Here is a 21,305-nt window from a genome sequence, read left to right on the forward strand (position 1 = left end):
AAGTGGTCGAACTGTCTTGAACCCCTAGCAAAAACAAAACAAAGCAACATCACACTCTTATTACGCATAATACGGTTTTGCAGTCTTCAACGGCCAATGCTGACCCACTTGAAAAGAGGAAAATCACTTAAGTGGGTCAGTTTTTTTCTTTACGACACTTATTCTTCATAGTACCACGTTTAATGTGCGTCCTGTGGCTGTGCTTGACAAGTTTTTAAAATACTTTTTAAACTACAGTTAATTTACACTGTTGATATTAGTTCTGAGATGGCTTTGACAGTTGGAATACGGTATATCTTAGCGATTAGGGGTTGGCTGAACTCAGTCCTTTCGCAATAAATGAAACTTGTCTCAGCCCTTCTCACCCAGGGTATCTATTCAGGTTGCTTACAGCACATTAAAGCATGATGGTACATGCCCACGTATTGAACTGTAATTGCTCCTACTACCCATTTTTCCTTTTTGGCACAGCCTTGTCACCAGGAAAGCTGCAGTATTTGTTTAGGTAAACCACCCAAGGGTTAAAATAGGTCATCAAGTTTTTGACATTACAACAGTCCAGCCAAGTCTCTTGTCAATATCAGAACCAAAATTTAAAGCATTGAATTGGACACACAGAACTCCAAAGACCTGAAAATGTACTCAGTAGATTTTACAATTCCAACCTGGTTGAACGAAACACACATACATCCACCAACTTTGGATCTTTGGCCTCACAAACCTTATCTGTTGGACAGAATGAAAATAATCAGTGTGACAACCAACCTTATTTTGACCCCTTCATGACAAGTATCACATACAACCAAACTATGCCCAATCAAAAATAGAACACAAAAGTAACTTAACAAGTCTCTTGGTATATAAAAATATATAGATTTATTGTAGATTCATAAAAAGCACGGCCAACAAAACAGATGTTTCCTTTTCCTACGGGATGATCAGAAGCATCATTAATCCTACAAAGGTAAGAGAACAAAAGTAATATTTACACTCCGATCACCATATCATCACTCACAGTATTTTTGCCACGCACATTACAGCAACTTGTGTGTCTCACTAGTTCTCCTGAAATATCACATTTTATGGAATTGAGGGATTACTGTTTATGTTTTGTGTTGAGGTTTTAGTGCTCGTCTCTCTCATACCATTACAGCAAGTACACCTTACAATGCAAATAAGTATACACTGTCTGATGCATTGGTGTGTTCAACATCAAGAGTTTATTGATAAGCTCACTTATGGCTACTTCAACTCGCCTTTTAAAACAGATAAAGAGCATGTCTGTCTTTATCTGAGAGCATGAGAGAGAGCACTTCAAGCATAGCTCTAAGCTGCTCAATTAGCAGCAACCTTAAAATTTAAGAATAAAATTAAAACCAACACTGACTAAATGACACACACAACACCATGACCAACAACAATGAAAAATTTCTTTTAGATTTTGGTCAGCAGACTTTAAGACCCCCCCAAAAAATTCACAATGACAAAAACTCACAGCAGACTTGAATATTTGGTCATAGAAGCCACTCACTGGTCTCCAATTGGCTTCTGAAACTTTAAACTGGTAACAACTTTACACCTTTGGAAATTTCAACTCTCTCCCATAATCGCTGAAAAACACAGCCCCATAGCTGTAGAATTTTGTTTCGTGTTAATTGCGTAAAAGGTGGTTAAAAAAAAAAAAAAAATCACATATAAACCAGAATTGTTATATTAAATAATCTCTTACACCTCCAGAGCCTGTTCAACGCAAATCTTGGGTGTATTAAAAAGGACTACTACTACAAATTGGCTCAAATGGGCATCAACCTCTTATTACCCTAATTACTTACATCTGATATTCTGCAACAACTCCTGTTGTCCTCAAAGGGCATTGTATATATTTCACCTGTTGTCTTTCCAGGCTCAAGTTCAATGTGATAAAGGGAAACACAGTATCCTCTGATGGCAGATCCACACATCAGGGAAATTTGATGGATCGTCACAGTTCATTTGTATTCTTTACCCCATCTCCAGTTAATTTACAGGCACTGTGCATCTAGCTGTGGAGGAGCGTTTCTGGCTTTTCAGGCACATGCAGAATGTGCCAATGAAGCAATTCACATTTCATTAACACATGCCTCCCAAGAGGAGTATCATGCTTAGAATACAGCCAAAGTATAACTTTATTTTAGTTTTTCCTTACTTGAAAATAAACACTGTACAACCATATAAAAACATACACAACCCAATATGGGAGTTAAACCTGTAGACTATAGAAACACAAGACATCATATTGGTTTATTGTATTTTGAAACCCAGTGCCCAAATGCAAACTTCTCCCAGGAAGTCAGTGGTTTTCAACTTGGGGGGGTAATCTTCACAAGATTACCAATAACAAACTGAACCCATGCCACCACCTTTATTCTTGTCATTAGCTTCAAATGTAATGCTGCACGTCTCAGCATCTTTGATGCTTCTGAAACCAGATTTAAATTTTACATTCTTAAATTTATGGTAGGACACAAGATGAATCTAAGACTTCACAAGATGATTGTAGAAAGAACAAACATTGTATTTCTGACCACTCAAATTGTTTTTTTTTTCTTCCCCCATTTAATAGTGAATATTTGTACCTCTTAGGGCCAATTTAAAAAACGCTTCCCTTCAAAATTCCTGAGGAGAAAACACTGATGTCCACACAAAGACTAACCTGTGATGAGGGTTCACCACTAAATGCTTTAAGGGGTAAGTGGCCAAAAAGGTTGGAAACCACTGGCTTCAGTGTTGTGGTGTAATAGATCACTTCACAGGTCCATTGTTAATAATCAGCGCTGGTCATTGGGAAAAGAACATTTATGACTGCACTGGAGCACTGTGTTATCAAAATTCACCCATACCTGAAACCAAACACATCTTCAACAAAACCTGTTTGATTAAAACCCTGTTACTCAGTCAAATAAAATTTTGACCAAACTGGGGAATCCTTTGTGAAAACTGACTTCACCTGAGGGGGAGAAGGCACAACCACTCTCCGGGCCCCCACGTCGGCGTGGAGACACACACCCCATCATTTTCGGGGTGATGTCCTCGTGCCCAGGTTACCCTAGCAACCTGTAGGAGATGGGAGAGAAACAGAGTGAGAAACTGGACAGAGCAAGGTTTTCCGGAGGAGACACCAATTTACTCGTTCCATTATCTAAGTTAATGCTGGAACAAAATTTGTGTCCCCTTCCACCCACTTAAAATGCAATAAAGACCAAATTAAGTAACCCCCCCCTTTGTTTTTATTTTAAGATTAGCTATATAAAAAGGCGCAGTGAGCTATGAAGTGTCAGTTAAGTTGTATAAGATTAAACAATGGCACACTTGTGTACCATCTCAAAGATATTCCATACATGGTTGACCAACACAGAGTGAAGACAGTTTGATTTACATACCTAGTTTGCTGGATGTGGATATCCTAAAGAGATATTTCAGACTCCTATCACAATCGACCCCAGGTAATCAACAGGGTCCTGATGTAGCCTACAAACAAACTGCTACGGCTATTTTGGCTGGGATAGCCTACAGGAATACGAGTAAGAACACCTAAATGTAGGAATAATCAAAGATAAATATCAGAGCCCTCATGTCCACATATAGATATGTATTCAAATGTGTAAAAAGAAAAATAGTTATATTAGCAATGTCTAAAAACCACAATATAAAAACAAGGTCAAACCCTACAAAGCCTACATGCATTGGCTGTGGGTAGACTACAACCATTCTGTAACCATTTCACCCACCTGAGAGTAAGGGAATAAACTGTGGGAAAGATGCCATGTAACTAAAGATCGACAAGATGATGTCACTTATAAAACCTGTGGATGAACTTGAGGAAGCCTGGTTAAATAAGTAAAATAACTAAGCTAAGTGGTATAACGTTTTATTTAAAATGAACATACATAAGCATACCAAAGTGTTTTAACAGTAGGTTTGTTCTCCAGACATGAAAGTATACAATATACATTAGATATTGCTACAGGTAAATGGAAAATGAACAATATTTAGATTTAAACTAGTACTATGCGTGAGGAGAGTTTGAGTACAGTATAGGGAAGGAAACAAGGAAACTGGATCCCGCAGTATCACGTTCCCGCCTTTGCTGAATGACCCAAATAAATGATTATACAAACTGCTGTTACCAGTATAACATAGCTATGAAATCCAAAACCACATAACATGCTTTCTCATCCTCATACATTGAAATCACACTAAATTTATTCCAGAAAACAAAGTCTAATCTAATTGCTTAAAAATGTAAATATTAAGATAATCAGAACTTGTCAGCAAAACAATCCTACATCGAAATTTTCAAAACAACGAGTGAACGCAAATTAAAAAAAAAAAAAACAACTCTAAACGACAACCACAAGCCGTCGGCATGTGGCACATAAAAGGGATCACTGTGTTTTATTCATCCTGTTAATGTGTCCTAGATGAACGGCAACAACTGCTGCTCGTTATTATCAGGTTCTCTGGGAAGTGACCTTCCTACCTGTTTGGGTTTTTGAGGTCTTCATTATGATTAGAGGGGGTCTCTGTGTCCGTATCTCTGCCATGGTTGGGATTCACGGCAGACGCCCCGTAACTGAATTTTAAGTTTTGGCGTTCAAATCCTGGCTGGAGGTAATTTGTGGCAGGGGATGGGTGGTTGTTTTTCCGTTTTACAGTCTCATTTAGTAGCCGCCGCCGTAGCCCCCCCTCTGGTAGCCACCACCGCCGCCTCTGGTGTAGGGAGCAGCGCTCCTCTGAGCGCCGAAGGGCCCTTTCATGGGGCCATAACCAGAAGAATGCTGGCCATAGCCGCTGCCAAACTCGTTGTACCCGTTTCCACCACCATAGCCACTTCCCTGGTCTCCATAGCCGCCCCCATAGGGTCCGCTGTACCCTCCGTAGCCGCCACAGTTGTAGCCTCCGCCATTTCCGTAGTTGTAGTTTCCACCGTAGTCCCTGCTGCCGTAGCCATTTTGATTTCCCCTCATGCCTCTACCCGGTCTGCCCCTGGGCGCCATAGAGGTTCTGTTGGCTGCCTGCATCTCCTGCTTCGTCAGGGCTTTCTTAACCTCAACTTTGTGTCCATTGACGGTGTGGAACTTCACCACTACCGCCTTGTCGGCTGCGTCGTGGTCGGTGAAGTACACAAAGCCGAACCCCCTTTTCTTTCCGGTCTCCTTCTCCGAGATGACTTCGGCCTTCTCGATCTGACCGTACTGCGAGAAGTACTCGGTCAGATGTTCCTCTTCAATGTCGTCCTTCAGGCCGCCAACGAAGATTTTCTTCACCTTTGCGAGGGCCTCTGGCTTGTTGGCGTCTTCTCTCGCCACGGCCCGCTTCACCTCGACCGCGTTGCCGTCGACGGTGTGCGGCCTAGCAGCCATTGCTGCGTCGGCCTCCTCCGGTGTGGAGTAGGTTACAAAGCCGAAACAGCGGGACCGCTGCAGCTGCTTGTTCACGACGACAACGCAGTCGGTGAGCGTACCGTACTGCTCGAAATGCTTGCGCAGGCCATCGTCGTCGGTGTCCACGTTCAGTCCACCCACGAAAAGTTTACAAAGCTGGTCGGTCATTTTTGAACGGCGATGTAATAGTCTTTACGCGGATTTAGTCGTCTGTTAATCTCAAAATGGTGGCGGGGGAAGAACGCAGCAGTATTTATACCGGAGGCGAATCTTGAAACTTGGCACCACCTCTTCCGGTCCAGTGTTCTTTCTTTTGTAAAGAAAACGGGAGTCGATATTCGTCTCAAATCGTACAAAACCACGGCAATAATTCTGAAACACTGAAGAAAATAAACTAAAAAATACGTTTCCGCGTTATAACGCGCAGTATCGTCGCGGGCTTTAAATTGAGAACGGTCTGCGTGGGTGACATGGTATCTAAATGTATCGATCGGAGGCAATTGTTCTGATATTTACATGTATGGCATCCTAAAAACTAAAAGTGACTTAGTTCAGAGACTCTCTTTCGGCATACTCATACCGTATCCCTCCGATTTGCCTCTGATGTTAAGCTCACACAATTGAAGTTAACAAATATGCTCTTATGCTACTGAATGGGGCTGTAATGGGGACCCGGGTCTCTGGTGTCTTGGAGAACTTTCTCAACCACAAAGCGAAATTGCGGAGCCACGTGTGAAGAAAGCTTAAAGGTAGAGACAGTGCCTGTGGCATTGCTTTAGGATTGCCTTGCATGTCCTGTCATGGCTGATCTCACTGTATCTGGTGAAAACAGGAAACTTCACCAGTTATCAGCAGCAGCAGCAGCATGGTTAGTGTGCAAAGAGATCGAGATACCATGCAGGCTCTTAGTGATTTGGGTTAAAACCACAATCAAGAAGATTTAGAGTTTGTGACAGTGAGGGGACAGGCGACAAAAACCACAGCCAGTTCAACATTTCTTTTTTGTAGAACATAACACCACTTATTCTGTCGTTTGAAATAAAATAAAAAAATCTAGAGCTAAAAGAATTAATCAAGTAGGTAATTGACAGAAATGGTTCAGACAGTTTGATTATCAACCAATGATTTCAGTAAATTAAATCAAATTTTAGGATTTTCTGCTTTTCTCTGTTTTATATCACTGTGATTTGAATATCTTTGGATTTTGGACCATGGGTCAAACAAAACCAGCAATTTAAAGATGTTACACTGGGCTACGGGAACTTGTAATGGTTATTTTTCACAATTGTCTTACATTTCGTAGACACTCAGTCGAATTGGAAAAAAAAAAAAACGGATGGATTGATCAGGTATTAAAATTATTGGTAGTTGCTTTCAGCCCATTAAAATCCCCAATTTTCATGTAAGAGCACCTACAAAACCCTCTCTGGTGGTAGATGCAGTGTCTTTGGAACAAAGATTAATTTGCACCTTGGTGACATTGCAAAATCAAGAGTTAGTTTCGGGTTTGGAAAGAGGAATCAAAGATCGCAGTCAATTTGTTGGTCCTCATCAAATTTACCTAGTAACATTGTTCCTTTATGCTCGTCTATTGCCATGATAATCTACGTCACAGATAAGAGATCATTGCTACGGTATATTACCATGTGTATGCATGCTTTTCACTGCTAGACCCAAAAACGCCCACACAGAATGCCGACCTCCTCACACCATGGAGATTCAGGTAGTTTCAGATGAAAGACACAACATATGGTGACATTTCCATGTCAACAGAATAGCAATGAATAGTTTATCTCATCGCACCTACCAGATCTTATGGTAATGCTGATTTTCAGAGCCCACACAGCAGAGTAGACATTGCAAATAAAGAAACTGAAATCAAAGTTCACTGAAATCTTTATGAGACATATTGCTCATGAAACAATCCCTTTATCTATTCTACCAACACACACACACAGGACAGTCTGTGTCTTTACAAATACAGTTCCAAATCATTAATGGACACAAATGAGGCAACTTTTGGTTTTGTCAAGAAACAACAAATGGAAGAAATGATTGACCACAAGACTGATCGTGTTAAACATAAAACTGCATGTTTGGATTGCTTTATGTGGGTGTTCAGAGTTATACTTTCACACTTGAAGAGTTATTTGTGCATTAGTTGACCCCTGAAGTCAACTTTTATGTCCTATTAATCCACATTACAGATTTGTGTACATCTTGTTCTGTTCACACTCCTAGTTCATCCGCCTTCTAGAGAAAGTCATAAAGGATGCGGATAAGTCATGTTCTCAGACGACTAAAAGCAAAGTTTTTCTTTCTAAGTTTGCACGAAAAAGGCAGGAATGTTCAAACAACAGCCTAGTTGCGGTTTCTACCCTGTGTCTTGATGAATTTTTCAAATAAAAGATTCTGCATGAAACTACATGAAATGCTGATAAGGTTGGTGTACTTTCATGCTAAGTAAACTTTGTAGTGTTGGTGCCCCAAGCAGCTTTAAAATACGCAGAGTTAAAGGGAAAAATATCTGCACAGTCCTTAACTTTATTATCTTGTTCATTGTTGGAAAAATAGTTATCAAATTATAACTATTTGGGTAAGGCTGAATGAACTAAAATCACCCAGGGTACCATCTTTAAAGGGAGTAAAAATCCAAAGTTCACTGAACTGTACTCATTCTTTTAGCTGAGGACGAGAAAAAAAAAAAAAGGGAAACTGGTTGAGTAGAGCTGAAAATGTCAAACCTCACACACAATAAAGGAAGACAATTTGTTCATGAGGGGGAAAAAAAAAAAAAAAAAAACATCAGAGAGGGGTGTCTTGTTTGTATATTGCGTAAACTTCACTTATGGTAGTAAATACACCATAATTAATATAACCAAGATCATGAAACTAACAGCTTCCTCAGAAATGATAAGTTATACTGAACAACCAGTTAACTTGAGGATACTGCGGGCTATATCAGGTTAACAGCAGCCAAGAAAAGACTCGTTCAGTTCACACAGCAATCTTCGTAGAAGGTTAATCTTTGTTGTCATTACTTGTCTCCAAAACCCCCTGAATTTATACATGAGGGTGGTCAATTCCTATCTAATATTTACATTTGAAAAGGAGCCTACTGCAGCCCAATCAGGCTCCAGTGTCACAGCCAAGGAGGGGTGTAACGCAAAAAATGTTAGGCAGCTTAAAGGTGGCATTAACATATATGCCCTCAAAAACCCACCCAAAAGCACATGGCCAGAAGACAACAGCATGCAGCACATAATAAGATGCTAAAATGAGACCAGGCAGCCATGTTTGTTTTAAAAAAGGCCTAAATCTCATGTGTTTATCTGGTTAATGAAGTGAGTTAACACAGTCCTGCCACATGTTATTTAAGTAACAAAGGAACACGACTAGGAAAAGGAAAAAGGCGAAGTAACCTCAACAAGTTTTTATTTGTTGTAGTAAAATCAAACATCTACCTAGCAGATTTTCACCCCCTCAGTCCTTTTCTCTAGTCTCTAATCTTCAGAGTGAAGGCCTGTAAAATAATGACAATGTTGATAGTCCATGTGCTTGAATGGATCAGATCAAATGACTTCTAGCCACATCTAAAACAGTCTGAAAGGAGAAGAGGCCAGTTTCTTTGTGACAAAATGGGAGGGTGTGGGTGAAAAGGAGTCAATCATGTATCGGGAGGGGGTGTTGTAGGTCATTTTGGGTCTCTCTGTGGGGGGTAGAAGGGCACTGGATCACAGCTCCACAGGTGGCTCTCTGAGTAGGCCAGGTCACAGGTGACGGATGACGGGCCATATTCAATCATGTTAACACTCAGACAGGGTTATCTGAGTGATCACATGATGTAGACCTTCTCAGCCTGAGAGAAGTTGAAGACTTCTTTGGTTCTGGGACACACCACTTTGTCATCTTGGCGGATGGACAGAAGGGACTGGAAGAGATAATAAGATAACAAGATAATAAATTACACAGAAAAACAATCATTACAGCTTTCTATGACTTTTTCTTGCTTCCATACTGCATTTTAAAGTGATTTAACATTGAAACAGTTTTACACAGTCCATGGTACTATTGGCTGTAGTTCATCTTGCAGTGCACTCACGTTGTAGCCGTAGACATATCCATTAGGAAGCATCATTGGAGGGTTGTTTTCATTCATGACCTCCCCAGAGATCTTACAGACTAGTCTGGAGTTGGCACAGTGGGCCATGGGTAGTGGCTGGGCCAACTTGTTTAGAGATTTACTGCACACTGGGCAGTCTGGGTTCTTAGAGGTACCATCCTCCTTGTAGCACTGACTGGAATGGGCATGGAGGCTAAGGACCAAAATGTATGTCTTTTAGTGAACATATTTGTCTCTGTATGATGTTATTGTGGTTCTCATTGCAGACACTTTTATTAGACAGTAAAGAGCAGAGACAAGAAATAGTAAAGAAAGTTATTAAGAGCGATAAATTCCCCATCTGACAGACCAAAACTCACTGTAACCACAAGGTACACATGCTTCTAAGCTACAAGGACTCTCCCTCCATTTTAAATCCTGTCTGTTTTCCATTATCCTTTATTATGAGTGAATATTTGAAACAGAGTATGGCAGGATACGGTGTCTTGATGGCAGACAGACCAGCCTGTAGGGTGATAGTGAAGACAGAGTTGTTTCCAAGCTGGTGCAGTCTGTAGTTGTCATAACGGAACTGCTGGATCAGCATCTTCCAGCGGGCTGGATCCAAAAGATCCTGATGGAACAGTCAGGATAGAGACAAGAGGAGAGATTTTTACACCAGCAGACCCAGTAATTACTATTTGTGAGAGCGCACGTACAGTGAGGTTCAGACCAGAGTGTTACATAAGCTTTGCAAATCAATACAAATTAAACTGATAATGAGGACACACACAATTTCTCCAACACACTATTTATATCCCTACGCAAACTATGTTGTTTTTCCAAACATTTTTGACTACACTGGCTTCAACACGGTTTTGAGAAGCGCAACATACACCATGGGTATATCTTACTTCCCCTAATTGCATCCTAGTTTCCCTCACTTGCATCTTTTCCTTGGATCTTAGTCCCTCCCACTGAAGATGTGAGGAGAAAGGAAACGAGGAAATATGTTTTTAAAGAAATGACACGTCGTTTCATCTGAACCGCCATCTCAGGCAAGCTCTGGTTCTGACGACATCAGCAGGGTGTAGTATTTATAAGTTACTGCATTCAGCTGGATGTCTTCCGCAAAGGATGGTCTCGTGTACCTTTGCTCATGGCTCCTAAAAGATCCCTCCTCGCTACTCAATCCTTGCTCCTCAGAGCAGAAATAAGATTTTTGGGGTGGCCTTAAAATTTGGGGGACCAGAATGATTTCCTGAAGACGCGATGATTGGGGAGCGAGAAACTAATTTTGACAAGCATTACACGAGGTTAGCGTGTGCTGCCCTGAAGGGTTTGTTCCCACATTCATCTGGAAATCAGAATCAACATCATCAGGGTACTGTTTCATTCCAGAGGCCTCTGGAAACAGGAAATAACCTCATACACTATTACTGTTAAGGCAATGGAGATGAGAATGTTTTGGTAATAAGCACAGTACACTGGAGAACAGTTGTGCAACCTGCTTTTACAATGATTTCGATACAAGGAAGTCCCAGGAAAAATGGGTGTTGATCACATGTGTGACTGGTATAACCTGAATAACCCTCGGTTAAAAAGGTCTGAAGTCAACTCTTCAGTGCATCATATGATATTTGACGGGTTCCAAGTTTAGAAAAAACAAAAGTAGTTCATCACAGATAAAGAGAATCATATCACTTTCTACTCCTTTTGGCAAAACAGATGATGTGATAACAAATTAATATAAATAACAACCTGCACAATTAATTGTGTTATATTCATGATCACAGTTTGGCTTCCATAATTATTAAATGTGATTATTAGTGACACCGAGGCTTTGTGTTTAGAGTACCTACCCCGGTGCATCTGCCTATTCACACTCGCATGCATTTGTTTTGAGCAGACTGTGATTAACAGCTCTCTGCTCATCAAACACAGCTGAGGTGGTGGGCAAGTGTGTTTTCACTACAAAGGCATCCTGCATGTATAATGCAAATGCATTTTCTAAATGAAGTTACAGTTAAATCCTTTCTATTCAGCTGTGTGATATGGTGGTAACATTACTTTTGAGTCTAATCTCATTAGTATGTAGCTTCAAGTTTTCATGCCGATGTCATGTAAAAGACAGTTAGGAAAAACCTTCGAATTTTGTTTCCAAGGTGAACTGATAACTGATCATGAATTCAATATTGGGGGGAAAAAAAAACTGTGATGATAATTTTAGTTATAAATGTGCAGGTCTTCAAATGTGTTGACAGAAGACAGAGATTCTCAGTTCTGCTTCTGTCACACTGGCACAACAAGCTGTTGTCACAGTAGTTTGGCTGAGTCCATCTACTTCGCTTTGTGGAAAAAGCCAAATGCTTTTTGAGATAAATAAAACTTCTCTCTGGCATCGAAAATTAAAAATGACGACACTGCTCCTGAAAACAGCTGCCCAAGGACAAGTCTGAAGCGGCACAAAAAAGAATTCAGTTTATTTTTTTAAATAGACAAGAGATGCCCTCTAGTGGCTGGTCTGTTGCTGTAGCACTTTCTCTGCTGGATCTCTCTAAAGTTCAACTGAGATAATTTCAGTGCTGTATTCTTATTAGCAAAAAGGTGATGCCATTAAGCAATTATCTGTTATGATTTACCAACACTGTGCACAGTAGTGTTGTCCATCATGTATAAACAGAGCTCCGTGAAATTATACGACAGAGTGTCGATCCACCGGGAAAAACATTGAAGTAGACTGGTCTGTGTCGGGTCTGTCAATCTCCATTCACGCATTTCCACGTGCGAATGGTAGAAACAGACAAGACCGTACCAGAGTATCCCTTGGTTTTATGTGTGTGAGAGGGGTCTGACCAAATAAAATCTTATACATATTTACAATGGTAAAGACCGTAGGTGTTACCTTGTATGGGGAGATGTGTGTATCTGATGGGAAGGCCAGCATCCCCATCACCTGCCGAACCTCGTCCAACTGCCCACCCTCGGCTTGGCTGAAGTGTTTCCTTGCATGTCTGACACAAAGACCCACATACATAGGATCAATGAGTGATACACTCTACATGTATTAATGTTGTACTGGCTTCAATTATGCTTACAAATTTAAAAATCTGTACGGTTGGTATAAGGATTTAGGGTGAAACTGTTAATGTCTAACGTCCATGTTTGTAATGATACAAACAGTGTGTGTGTTGTGGTTTTATGTCCAGTACCTGACTGCATCCATGCGTTTATTTTGCCTGATGAGCTCGATGAACTCCTGGATTCTCAGACTGAACTCAAGACAACTCTGCCAAAGAAGCAGACAAAAGAAGCCATTAGGTTTAAACCACTTAAATGCTGCAAAAGCCTTCAGAGTTTATGTTTCGCCTTTCTTGAACCCAGGACATACTGTTGCATGCAGAAAACTGATCTCCTTTATGTAACGGCTGTGGTACTGGTGGATTCCAAAGCTGCCTTTCAATACTGTGTCAACCAAATCGTTTTTTGATAGAGGAAAAAATATATCCTGCTGCTTTAGCTGGTGGAGCTTGAAAAACTACGAGATTGCAGCTAATATCTGCCTGCAGTTGGCTGGTTTTAGTTTCCTAATCTGCTTGTGACCTGATTATACAATTGCAAATTTCACAAATGCTTGCAACAGAAAAAAAGACCAAAAAAAAAAAAAAGCAGCAGACCAACCCTATAATTTTTTGGGCATGTACCAACTACAACGTTCACTCTGTAAGTAACAGCTAACTGGGAAGATTATCATGTGTTCCCGCAGGTCAGAACTCTACTTTGTATTTTGTAGTTTAGTAGGATAATCCCAGGATTAACACTTTAACTTGCTGCCACTGTCAGAAGGGCAAAACACCCAGGAAGAGTAATTAAATCTGAACAAGTATGTTTCTGAGTGCAGATGCTGTTACACTGTGGATTATTGTTTAGAAAGAGCAGAAATATTCAACAGACAAAACCAATAGCATTTGGCCATATATTTCTGCTCGCTTTATATGCTTGACTTTTTGTTTTTGTTTTTCATGGGCATGGCTTAAGGCCTTAACTTAAACTTTGTGGTTTCATCAGGCTAAAATTTCAATGTTGTAAATGAACTACCTTCATCTTGCGGAGGCGAGACTTATTGTCGTGGCACCAGGCTAGGCAGGTGGCAGTCTCCTGCCTCTCCAGGGACTCCTCCACTTCCTTAGCTGTGAGGAACATCTCAATGTTCACCAGATCCTAAAAATGCAGGCCAGTGGATGTGTTAATGGAAAAGAAGGGCAAAACAGAATTACAGTAATAAACAGAAGATTACGGTAAAAAAAAACAACAACTGGTAAACAATGGATGAAAAAACTTCAAAAAACCCAGTGTTTCTACACTAACACACATACAAAAATAAATGTGTATGAAGTGAAACTAACGTTTTGTGTTTCAAACTGGGTCAGTAATTATATCATTTAGTTTTCACTCCATGTTCTCACAAACATGATACTAACTGAACCCAAAGAACCCCCAAGTCCTCTGAATGAGCTTAAGAAAAACATAATATTGACACCAAGCCAATTACCTCTATACCACTCTGTCTGGCCAGTTTAACAGCTGTATTGTAGTAGCCACAGCGCAGCAGATGCTCCACCATCATGCGGTCCATGCGTTTCTTCTTCCACAGGTTGACCGAGGCCGGCTGGTCGCTGCTGTGCTCCTTCAAGTGCTCGATGCGACGCTTACACAGCTTGGCACTCTCGTCTTCTGCTTGGATGGACTCAGCAGCCTACAGCACGCACGCACGCACACGCGCACGCACACACGAAAAATCAAGATATTTACAAAAAGGTGAATGTGCAGCAAGTAAAACAGAGTCACAAGTTAAAATGAGTTAGAACAACACTATTTCAAAAACACTCAAGCTTAAGTTCTCTTGTTTTGGAGAATTTGTGCTGAGAAAATGAACTAAACAAAGTCTGATTATATTTACGACATGTAATCGAGCTGGCTTTGAACAGGAAGAAGCCCAGATTTGTTGGCAAACCTTTTTCAAAGCTGCTGATTACTGTGAACTGACATAATAGTCTGGCTGCCCTCAAAATGAAGCCAGACTGCAAGGCCTGTAGCAGTGTGTTTTGATCACTTGTGTTCTGTCATTTTAGGAAAGGCCTAATGCAAAAACCAGCCAGGTAGCATTCCACCGCAGACAATCACAACCCACCAAGGCCACAGTTATACCATTACAAAGAAACCACAGCCACAACAACATGTTTTTGTCAAAAGGGGTGAATAACATGGCATTTAACACTTGGCTCCAGCTGGAGGAAGATCTTCTTTATAGATCAGATACTGCTGATAGCGTATACAGGTACAAGCGCGTAGTACAAGTTCAGGTACAAGTAGTGCTTGCATTTTTTTTTTTAAACTAATACGTACTGAGTGAGTTTAGACTTTTCCTAAATTTACAATATTTTATATCTTAGTGCAAGTCTTTGTCTTGCTCAGAACTTTTCAATGGGTTCACATGTAAGATCAAGGTTTCTTGGGCCTTGTGCACACTAAAAACTTAAAAACACAAGACACGACTGTTGTGATAAACCCTCCACAAACAAAGCCAGCATAGTTGCAATTGCAGGCAAAGTTAAGCCAACTTTTAGTTGCCTCTCTGTAATCACTTTTTTGTGCAAGAGCAGCCCTCTGAAAACAGAAGTGGCAAGAAATGACAATGAAAAAACCTGTATATGATGATCAGCGGCACCCGAACACAAAACTAACAACCACAGAGAGTCAAAGGCGACAGACATCTACTCTGCTAAGATAAGGCAGAGAATGTCAAAACCCACGTTTGTTAAAACGGCCTTTCTGTCTTATCCATCCACCCATATTTCCTACTTGAATGGGATGGTAGAATTAAATTGTCTTGTTTGCCAATTTTAACTTAAGTAAAAGAGAAATTAGAGATTTAATTGCTTTTTGGGCTGAATGTCAGGGTGAAGAGCAACTTTGAGAAAAGCATTAAGTTCTACGTGTGAATGTAAAACTTTCGACATGAACAAATGAATTTTCAAATTGATCAAAATCTGTGTTGAGATGGCGTTCCTAAAGTTTCAAATTCCAAAGCTTGCCATAGTGGCAAGGCCTCAGCCAATCTGGTAGGACTCACCAATTAAACTTAACAATAATGCTGTATGTTTATACTTACATGAGCATGTAGACGTGTGCCTATGTGTGCATCTGTATCCCTCACCTTCCTCTTCAGGGCACTGAGTTTCTCCACTACTCCATCCAGCAGTGACACAACAGAGTCGACCACTGGAAAGCTGCTCAGGGTCTTCTCCAGCTCTGCAACCACCATCGTCACGTGACTCGTCTCCCGGTCGATGTTCTTCTGAGCTGCTCTGAAACGTTTGTTCAGAGTCTCGTAGGGGACCTGGGAAGACAATGCCGTTGGATATTTTCATTTCAGGCATTCAGGTTTGGCAGTGGCACAGAGAAAACACACAGTTCAGTACAATTTTACAAAGCGTCATAACAATTCAACACACACATATAATTACCTCTGGCTGATTCAAGGTAGAAGTTTGTTTATATAGCTGAGCTGTAATGGACCTTGTATATATTCTGCTATATTTAGTGGGTTGTTCCATAGAAAAACAAGTAGTCTGCATAGAAATCCTGTCTTGGAGGGACTTAAGAGACCAAAGCACGCACAATCAATACCGTTTTCCCCTGCAGTTAATGTTTCTTTCAAAGATATCCCCGATAGGTGGAATGAAATTAACATTACGAGCAGTGTAATCTGTGATGCCCTGTGAGCTGTCTTCTAGCAGCCTAACTTCTTGACATTTCCGCAGCCAGCCGAGTCTAAGAACTCCTCAAAAGAAACCCAATAAAGCAGGGAGCAGATGCCTGGTGCCTACTTTTTCAGACTGCAACAATCCTGTCTTTCATGCTGCTGCTATCTAAAGAGTATTTGAACATTGCCATGGTTAATTTCACACAGTATTGTGTTAGTAAGAATGTATGTTTCTAGTACATCTTTAATTTGTGCTGTACCAACTTAAAATGGATCTTACATTGAATCAACATGATCCAATTTATCCTAACAAATTCCCATCAAAGTTTTTCTCTATTTAACTAGGAAATAATTTGGTAAAATTTGATGGTGCTCTCTATCAAAAATGAATCAATCTATGTATATTCTTTTCAGAATAATAATCAGTCACAACAGATTCAAAAACCTTACCCGGATAACAGAGAGGGCTAAACAAACATAAAGCAGGTATAGAGTATGTATCCTCCATAGGCATGTAGCTATGGTTCCCATGCTTCAGTGGTTTCGGTGCATAGCACATAATTAAAACACAGTTTAAAAAAAAACACACACACAAAAAAATTAATAAAAAAAACCCACATCCTTATCACAGACTTTTTAACTGTAAAATCTGTGTGATGTCGCTATTCAAGAGCTAGAGGTTGTTATCTATGATCAAACCAAATGGCACAGTGTTTTTCTCCCTTGTACTACAAAACAAGATGACTTCGCAGATTCCTGTGAACTAGCTTCATGTGACCGTTGTGGTTCATTCTCTGAGGTATTGCATAAAAAACAAGAGGAGACCTTAGTTACACTGAGAAGATTTTTTTTCTATTTCAAGTTAAAGCAAGTTCCTTTTACAGATTACTAAGATTTGAGAGGAAAATTATACACGTGTGCCATCCACAGGGATGGGAATCAAGAACCAGTTCCAAACTGTCCACACCATCGGAATCATATGCCTCTGAACTTAAAAATTTGTTTTATCGATGACGGTACGTTTTCCAGTTCAGACAGTTGCATGCTGCAAAACAAAAACGTCACACTCATGTGTCTACGCTGCTGGAAACTTGCAAGATGAATTTTTGCAGCTCTAATTTTGCCGCAGGAGTAATGGAGGAGAGGAAGAAACAGTCCAAAGAAAGATGATGACAGTGCTAGTTGTAACGCAACGTTTCCCATACACAGGTTCTATTTGAGCAGCCCGCCCAGGTAGACTAAGACCTGCCCAGGTATGGAATATTAAATCATTCAAAAAGCATAAGTTGAAAGTAGGGTTTTGTATCTGTAACCATAGTTTTGTAAATTGTACATTTAAGTTTGTATTTGTAAGTTTAGTTTCGTAGACTTGTAAAATTTGTTTTCTGCCTGCAAACTCGTTTCGCAAGTGCAGGGGAGAGAGAGAAAAAAAAAAAAAAAAAACCTAGGCACATTTGCGTGCGCATGCTCAGACTTTTGACAGGTTTACTGCGTGGTTAGTTTTTATATCCAGGGTGCCGCAAAAGAAACTGGCTACCCGCTAGAGAGAGAGGGCGGGATCTCCAGCTTCTGACCAATCGGTGCCTTGGAATGCTGAAACATCTTTCTATGCAACATGGGCTTAAATCCCTGGAATGCCATGTATTTGACACTTTATGCATGAGTACCACTTATCCTTTACTAGAGGATACATTAACATTAGTGCCACACAAGCAGGCTTAGCAGATTTTTTCTTTGACTAAGAAAACCTAGAGGAAAACGACAGCTGTACAAATACTCTCTTATTTCATCCATTTTAGATGGTGACAGAGAGGCTGTTGTTACAGCTAGCTCTGGGGCTGCAGCCTGTGTTCAGACTCAGAGATAATAAAACAGTTGCGTTGATGCTGGAAACCTGTGTAGGCCTACTTTTTCCTCCCCAACACAGAAAAGTGATCAGGAATTGTTAAAAGAATCAATAAAGAATCAGACTGTTAAGCAGAATCGATAATGGCATTGGTATCAACAAAATCTTATCACTTCCCATCCTTAACCATGCAGCATGACAGAATAAATACTGCTGCTTAGCTGGAATTTGGGGAATTCAGCTCTAATTTTCCAGAAATAAAACCCAGAATGGGACCCTATGAAAACCCTACAGAACACATTTCTGTGCACTAGTAAATATTCATTAGTGTCCAGTTGGCAGAAACAGAGGGCCTATTCTGCTCAGGACTTAGTATAGCCACTGTATGAGGGGGAAAAGATGGAAAGACGTCTTCACTTCAGTCTCTGGAGCATTTATTTTTCCTGATGGCCACATCGAGAGCAGAGTTTGTCAAAGACATGATCAACTGATCAGTGTTTGACCAGCAAATATTGATTTTTGTTTGCCAAAGATCAACTAATTAATCGTGGGTCATGAAATGAAGGAGTCAGTGGCCAGATAGATGGTGATGATCAAAGCTAGACTTAGATAAAGCCAAATTAACTCATAACATATTCCTAGAAAATCTGGCGTATGCAAACAAGTAGGGTAGGTCAATTCGGTGATACAGACCTCGAAACCACAGAGATATGACAACTGGTAGACTGACCAACCAATCCAACTTCTTCTCTCCTAATATGCTTCCAATACTTCCTCTCACGGTATCTAGTTAATTAATGTGAAAAGTACTTTAATTTGTCAGACAGACAACAGACATTCATCTTGGATATTTAATCTAATGAGAGTTTCTTAAATGAATTTCCAGAAAATTCACATATTCCAATTTATGCTGATGGTGTTATACAAAATGGCATTTACCATGACAGAATCTTCTAACGTATAATGCCCACATCTGCAAAAAAACGAGCAGACGTGACAAAATGTGTAACAAATTTGCTCCACATAGATTTTTCCTTCTACTTCACCTGATCTGTTATGATAATGTGTATTTTGAGAAATTAATAATTATTCCCTGTTTGAATATGACTGGCTACTAGAGCTTATATATGGTATTACTATTTTCCATATGACCTTGATTGGCTTGACAGTGGGCATGTCATTCAGCCATGAACACATTTCAGATGGCTATTATAGTGCTAGACTGACACTGTGTGAGTGGCTGTCTTTCATGATTTGTTGGGAGGGGACCCATTGCAAGAAACACTGACAAGCCCACTCCTAACAGCACACATTACTCATTAGTGATAATCAGAATAATAATAATAATCATCATCATCAATACATGGCTCCAGTAATTTTGGTAAGTCTGAGTGATAATTTGGACTCACCTTGAAATACAGACACAATATCTTAAATATTCAGCATTACAATGTCAATAGACTGTAGTGGGCCTGTATTTTCAGAAGTCAGGATAATAACTAACAAACCATTGACTAAAATGGTATGTTAAATATGAATACATGACTACTAGGGTTACCATTTCCCTCAGGAATGCTTGTGGTGAACCTTACACTGATCTGACTGAGAAAAATATACAAAAACGTTTTCAAGGACATAATATCCAACACATACTGTATTTTGTTGGCAATGCAGATTAGCAGCTTCCCCGTGTCAGCCAACATTATAATTCTGCTCAGTATGGCTCCAATTGTAATCAACAGAGCTCTTCCCCTCGCTGTAGACTCCGATTTGATGCCAATTATTACCATCACTACTGTCTTAAAATGGTGCCCCATCATGTTTCCTCATCCTTACTGCAGCATCCAGGCACAGGCAGACACATCCCCAAACCACGGCCGTGCTCTCTGAACACGGAGGCATATTAACATCGCCGGCCACCCTAAACGCCACGTTATAAGCATCATGGCAATATCACACCATTAGTCACCGCACAAAAGCTGCCAATACATTGCTACTCACGGCCGCGCTTTATATGACGACGCTTTCTTTCTCCCCGAGACGGCTGAACACAGGAAGCAGCCCGGACTTGTTTCGGCTCGTCTTTTAGCGGTGGTGTCGCATTAACGTTGTGTGGAATGGAGGAACAGTGCGTGTGTGCGGCAGCAGGCTGTGATTTCTCTCGCTGGCCATTTTGAAGTGCACAGAGACAGCGGGCGATCTGATGACACTGCGCTAACTCGCGGGGCTGTTTCTCGTAGCGTTACGGGCTCTCTCCCCAGTGGTTTCCACCGATCCACCGTCCAGCCGGCTAGAATCTGCATGCTCGACGTTACGTGTATGGTAGGCTGTTCATCTTTTGCGACGATAAAAGACGGATAATACTAATTTTGCCACAGCAAGCAAGCAAGCAAGCTAGCTAGCAGGCCAATCACGTCTGCATGGTATTTCACTGACGCCGTGCTTGGTTTTTGAAGGGATGAGCAACCATGTTGTTTCATGTTCTGCCACTGATGGTTACTGTAACGCTTATATCCTCAAACTTAAATCATCTGCCAAACGGAAGGGTGTCCAGCTTAGTTTACCCGCCAACGCTAAATTCGTTAACGTTTCACCGCCGTTAGATTAACACAGCGTTAGCTCGGTATGTCATGACTACTTTGAAGGGACCATCTTGTCAGAAACAACAGGCTTAAACTTGAGCTAACATTTCTGAGGCCCTCGACGCACTCAAAGCCGATAACAAGAGCGGCAATAAGGCAGTGGACAGCCAGGCAACTAGCCACCGGATATTGTTATTTACCGAACTCCTCGATCTTTACTGTCGCTTTTCAAAAACAGGTAGTTAGTGCACGCTGCCCCCTGGCTAAGCTAGTCTAGCTAACGTTAGCCTCCCTGTCAAGTTCGCTGCCCTCGCTATCTAATGAACTACTAATTCCCACTTTCCAAATAACATCATGCGCATCGCGTATTTCAGCGACACGGGGAAGGTTAGACTATCAATATACGCCAGTTACAGTTTTTGTTTACCTTCAGGGTGGGATATTCTTGGACTTTGAGAGCCATGGACAGCTGAGATGCTGTCTCTTGCACCGCCATCTTGGTTTTGTGGTTTTCTTGTGGTTGTTTGTGTTTTTTTTTTTTTTTTTTTTTTTTTCCCCCATCAACTCAAAACGGCCTTGGCGCTCA

At 40.7% G+C, this 21,305-nt stretch overlaps 3 protein-coding genes across 7 annotated transcripts in view; 1 reads left to right on the top strand and 2 right to left on the bottom strand.

Moving 5' to 3' along the window:
• Nucleotides 1-19: 19 nt before the first annotated feature.
• LOC120784928 (heterogeneous nuclear ribonucleoprotein A0-like) lies at nucleotides 20-5,689 on the bottom strand. Of its 3 annotated transcripts, XR_005706520.1 has the most exons (3): nucleotides 4,520-5,689; nucleotides 3,420-3,570; nucleotides 20-3,093 (listed from the first exon to the last, which is right to left on the bottom strand). XR_005706520.1 is itself a non-coding variant. In XM_040119077.1 (1 exon), exon 1 carries the CDS (start codon nucleotides 5,589-5,591, stop codon nucleotides 4,701-4,703), a length of 891 nt encoding a protein of 296 aa, XP_039975011.1. In that variant the 5' UTR covers nucleotides 5,592-5,689; the 3' UTR covers nucleotides 3,892-4,700. The 3 variants fall into 3 exon arrangements, 1 of the variants encoding a protein (XP_039975011.1); XR_005706521.1 differs by lacking the exon at nucleotides 3,420-3,570; XM_040119077.1 differs by lacking the exons at nucleotides 20-3,093; nucleotides 3,420-3,570 and having other exon boundaries at nucleotides 3,892-5,689.
• A 3,152-nt stretch (nucleotides 5,690-8,841) lies between these two features.
• maea (macrophage erythroblast attacher, E3 ubiquitin ligase) lies at nucleotides 8,842-21,259 on the bottom strand. Of its 2 annotated transcripts, none has more exons than XM_040119861.1 (9): nucleotides 21,147-21,259; nucleotides 15,743-15,925; nucleotides 14,078-14,281; nucleotides 13,624-13,746; nucleotides 12,738-12,814; nucleotides 12,431-12,539; nucleotides 10,026-10,159; nucleotides 9,526-9,721; nucleotides 8,842-9,354 (listed from the first exon to the last, which is right to left on the bottom strand). In XM_040119861.1, exons 1-9 carry the CDS (start codon nucleotides 21,213-21,215, stop codon nucleotides 9,259-9,261), a joined length of 1,191 nt encoding a protein of 396 aa, XP_039975795.1. In that variant the 5' UTR covers nucleotides 21,216-21,259; the 3' UTR covers nucleotides 8,842-9,258. The 2 variants fall into 2 exon arrangements, with proteins under 2 accessions (XP_039975795.1, XP_039975796.1); XM_040119862.1 differs by lacking the exon at nucleotides 21,147-21,259 and adding an exon at nucleotides 20,139-20,368.
• The window catches only part of LOC120785277 (C-terminal binding protein 1), a 35,190-nt gene continuing 34,149 nt past the window's right edge, over nucleotides 20,265-21,305 (top strand). For both annotated transcript variants that reach the window (XM_040119858.1, XM_040119859.1), the window contains exon 1: nucleotides 20,265-20,459. The gene's annotated coding sequence lies outside the window, so the exon portion shown is untranslated. The remainder of the gene's footprint in view (nucleotides 20,460-21,305) is intronic.

Source organism: Xiphias gladius, chromosome 23, assembly GCF_016859285.1.
Source record: "Xiphias gladius isolate SHS-SW01 ecotype Sanya breed wild chromosome 23, ASM1685928v1, whole genome shotgun sequence".
NCBI classification, from domain to species: domain Eukaryota; kingdom Metazoa; phylum Chordata; class Actinopteri; order Istiophoriformes; family Xiphiidae; genus Xiphias; species Xiphias gladius.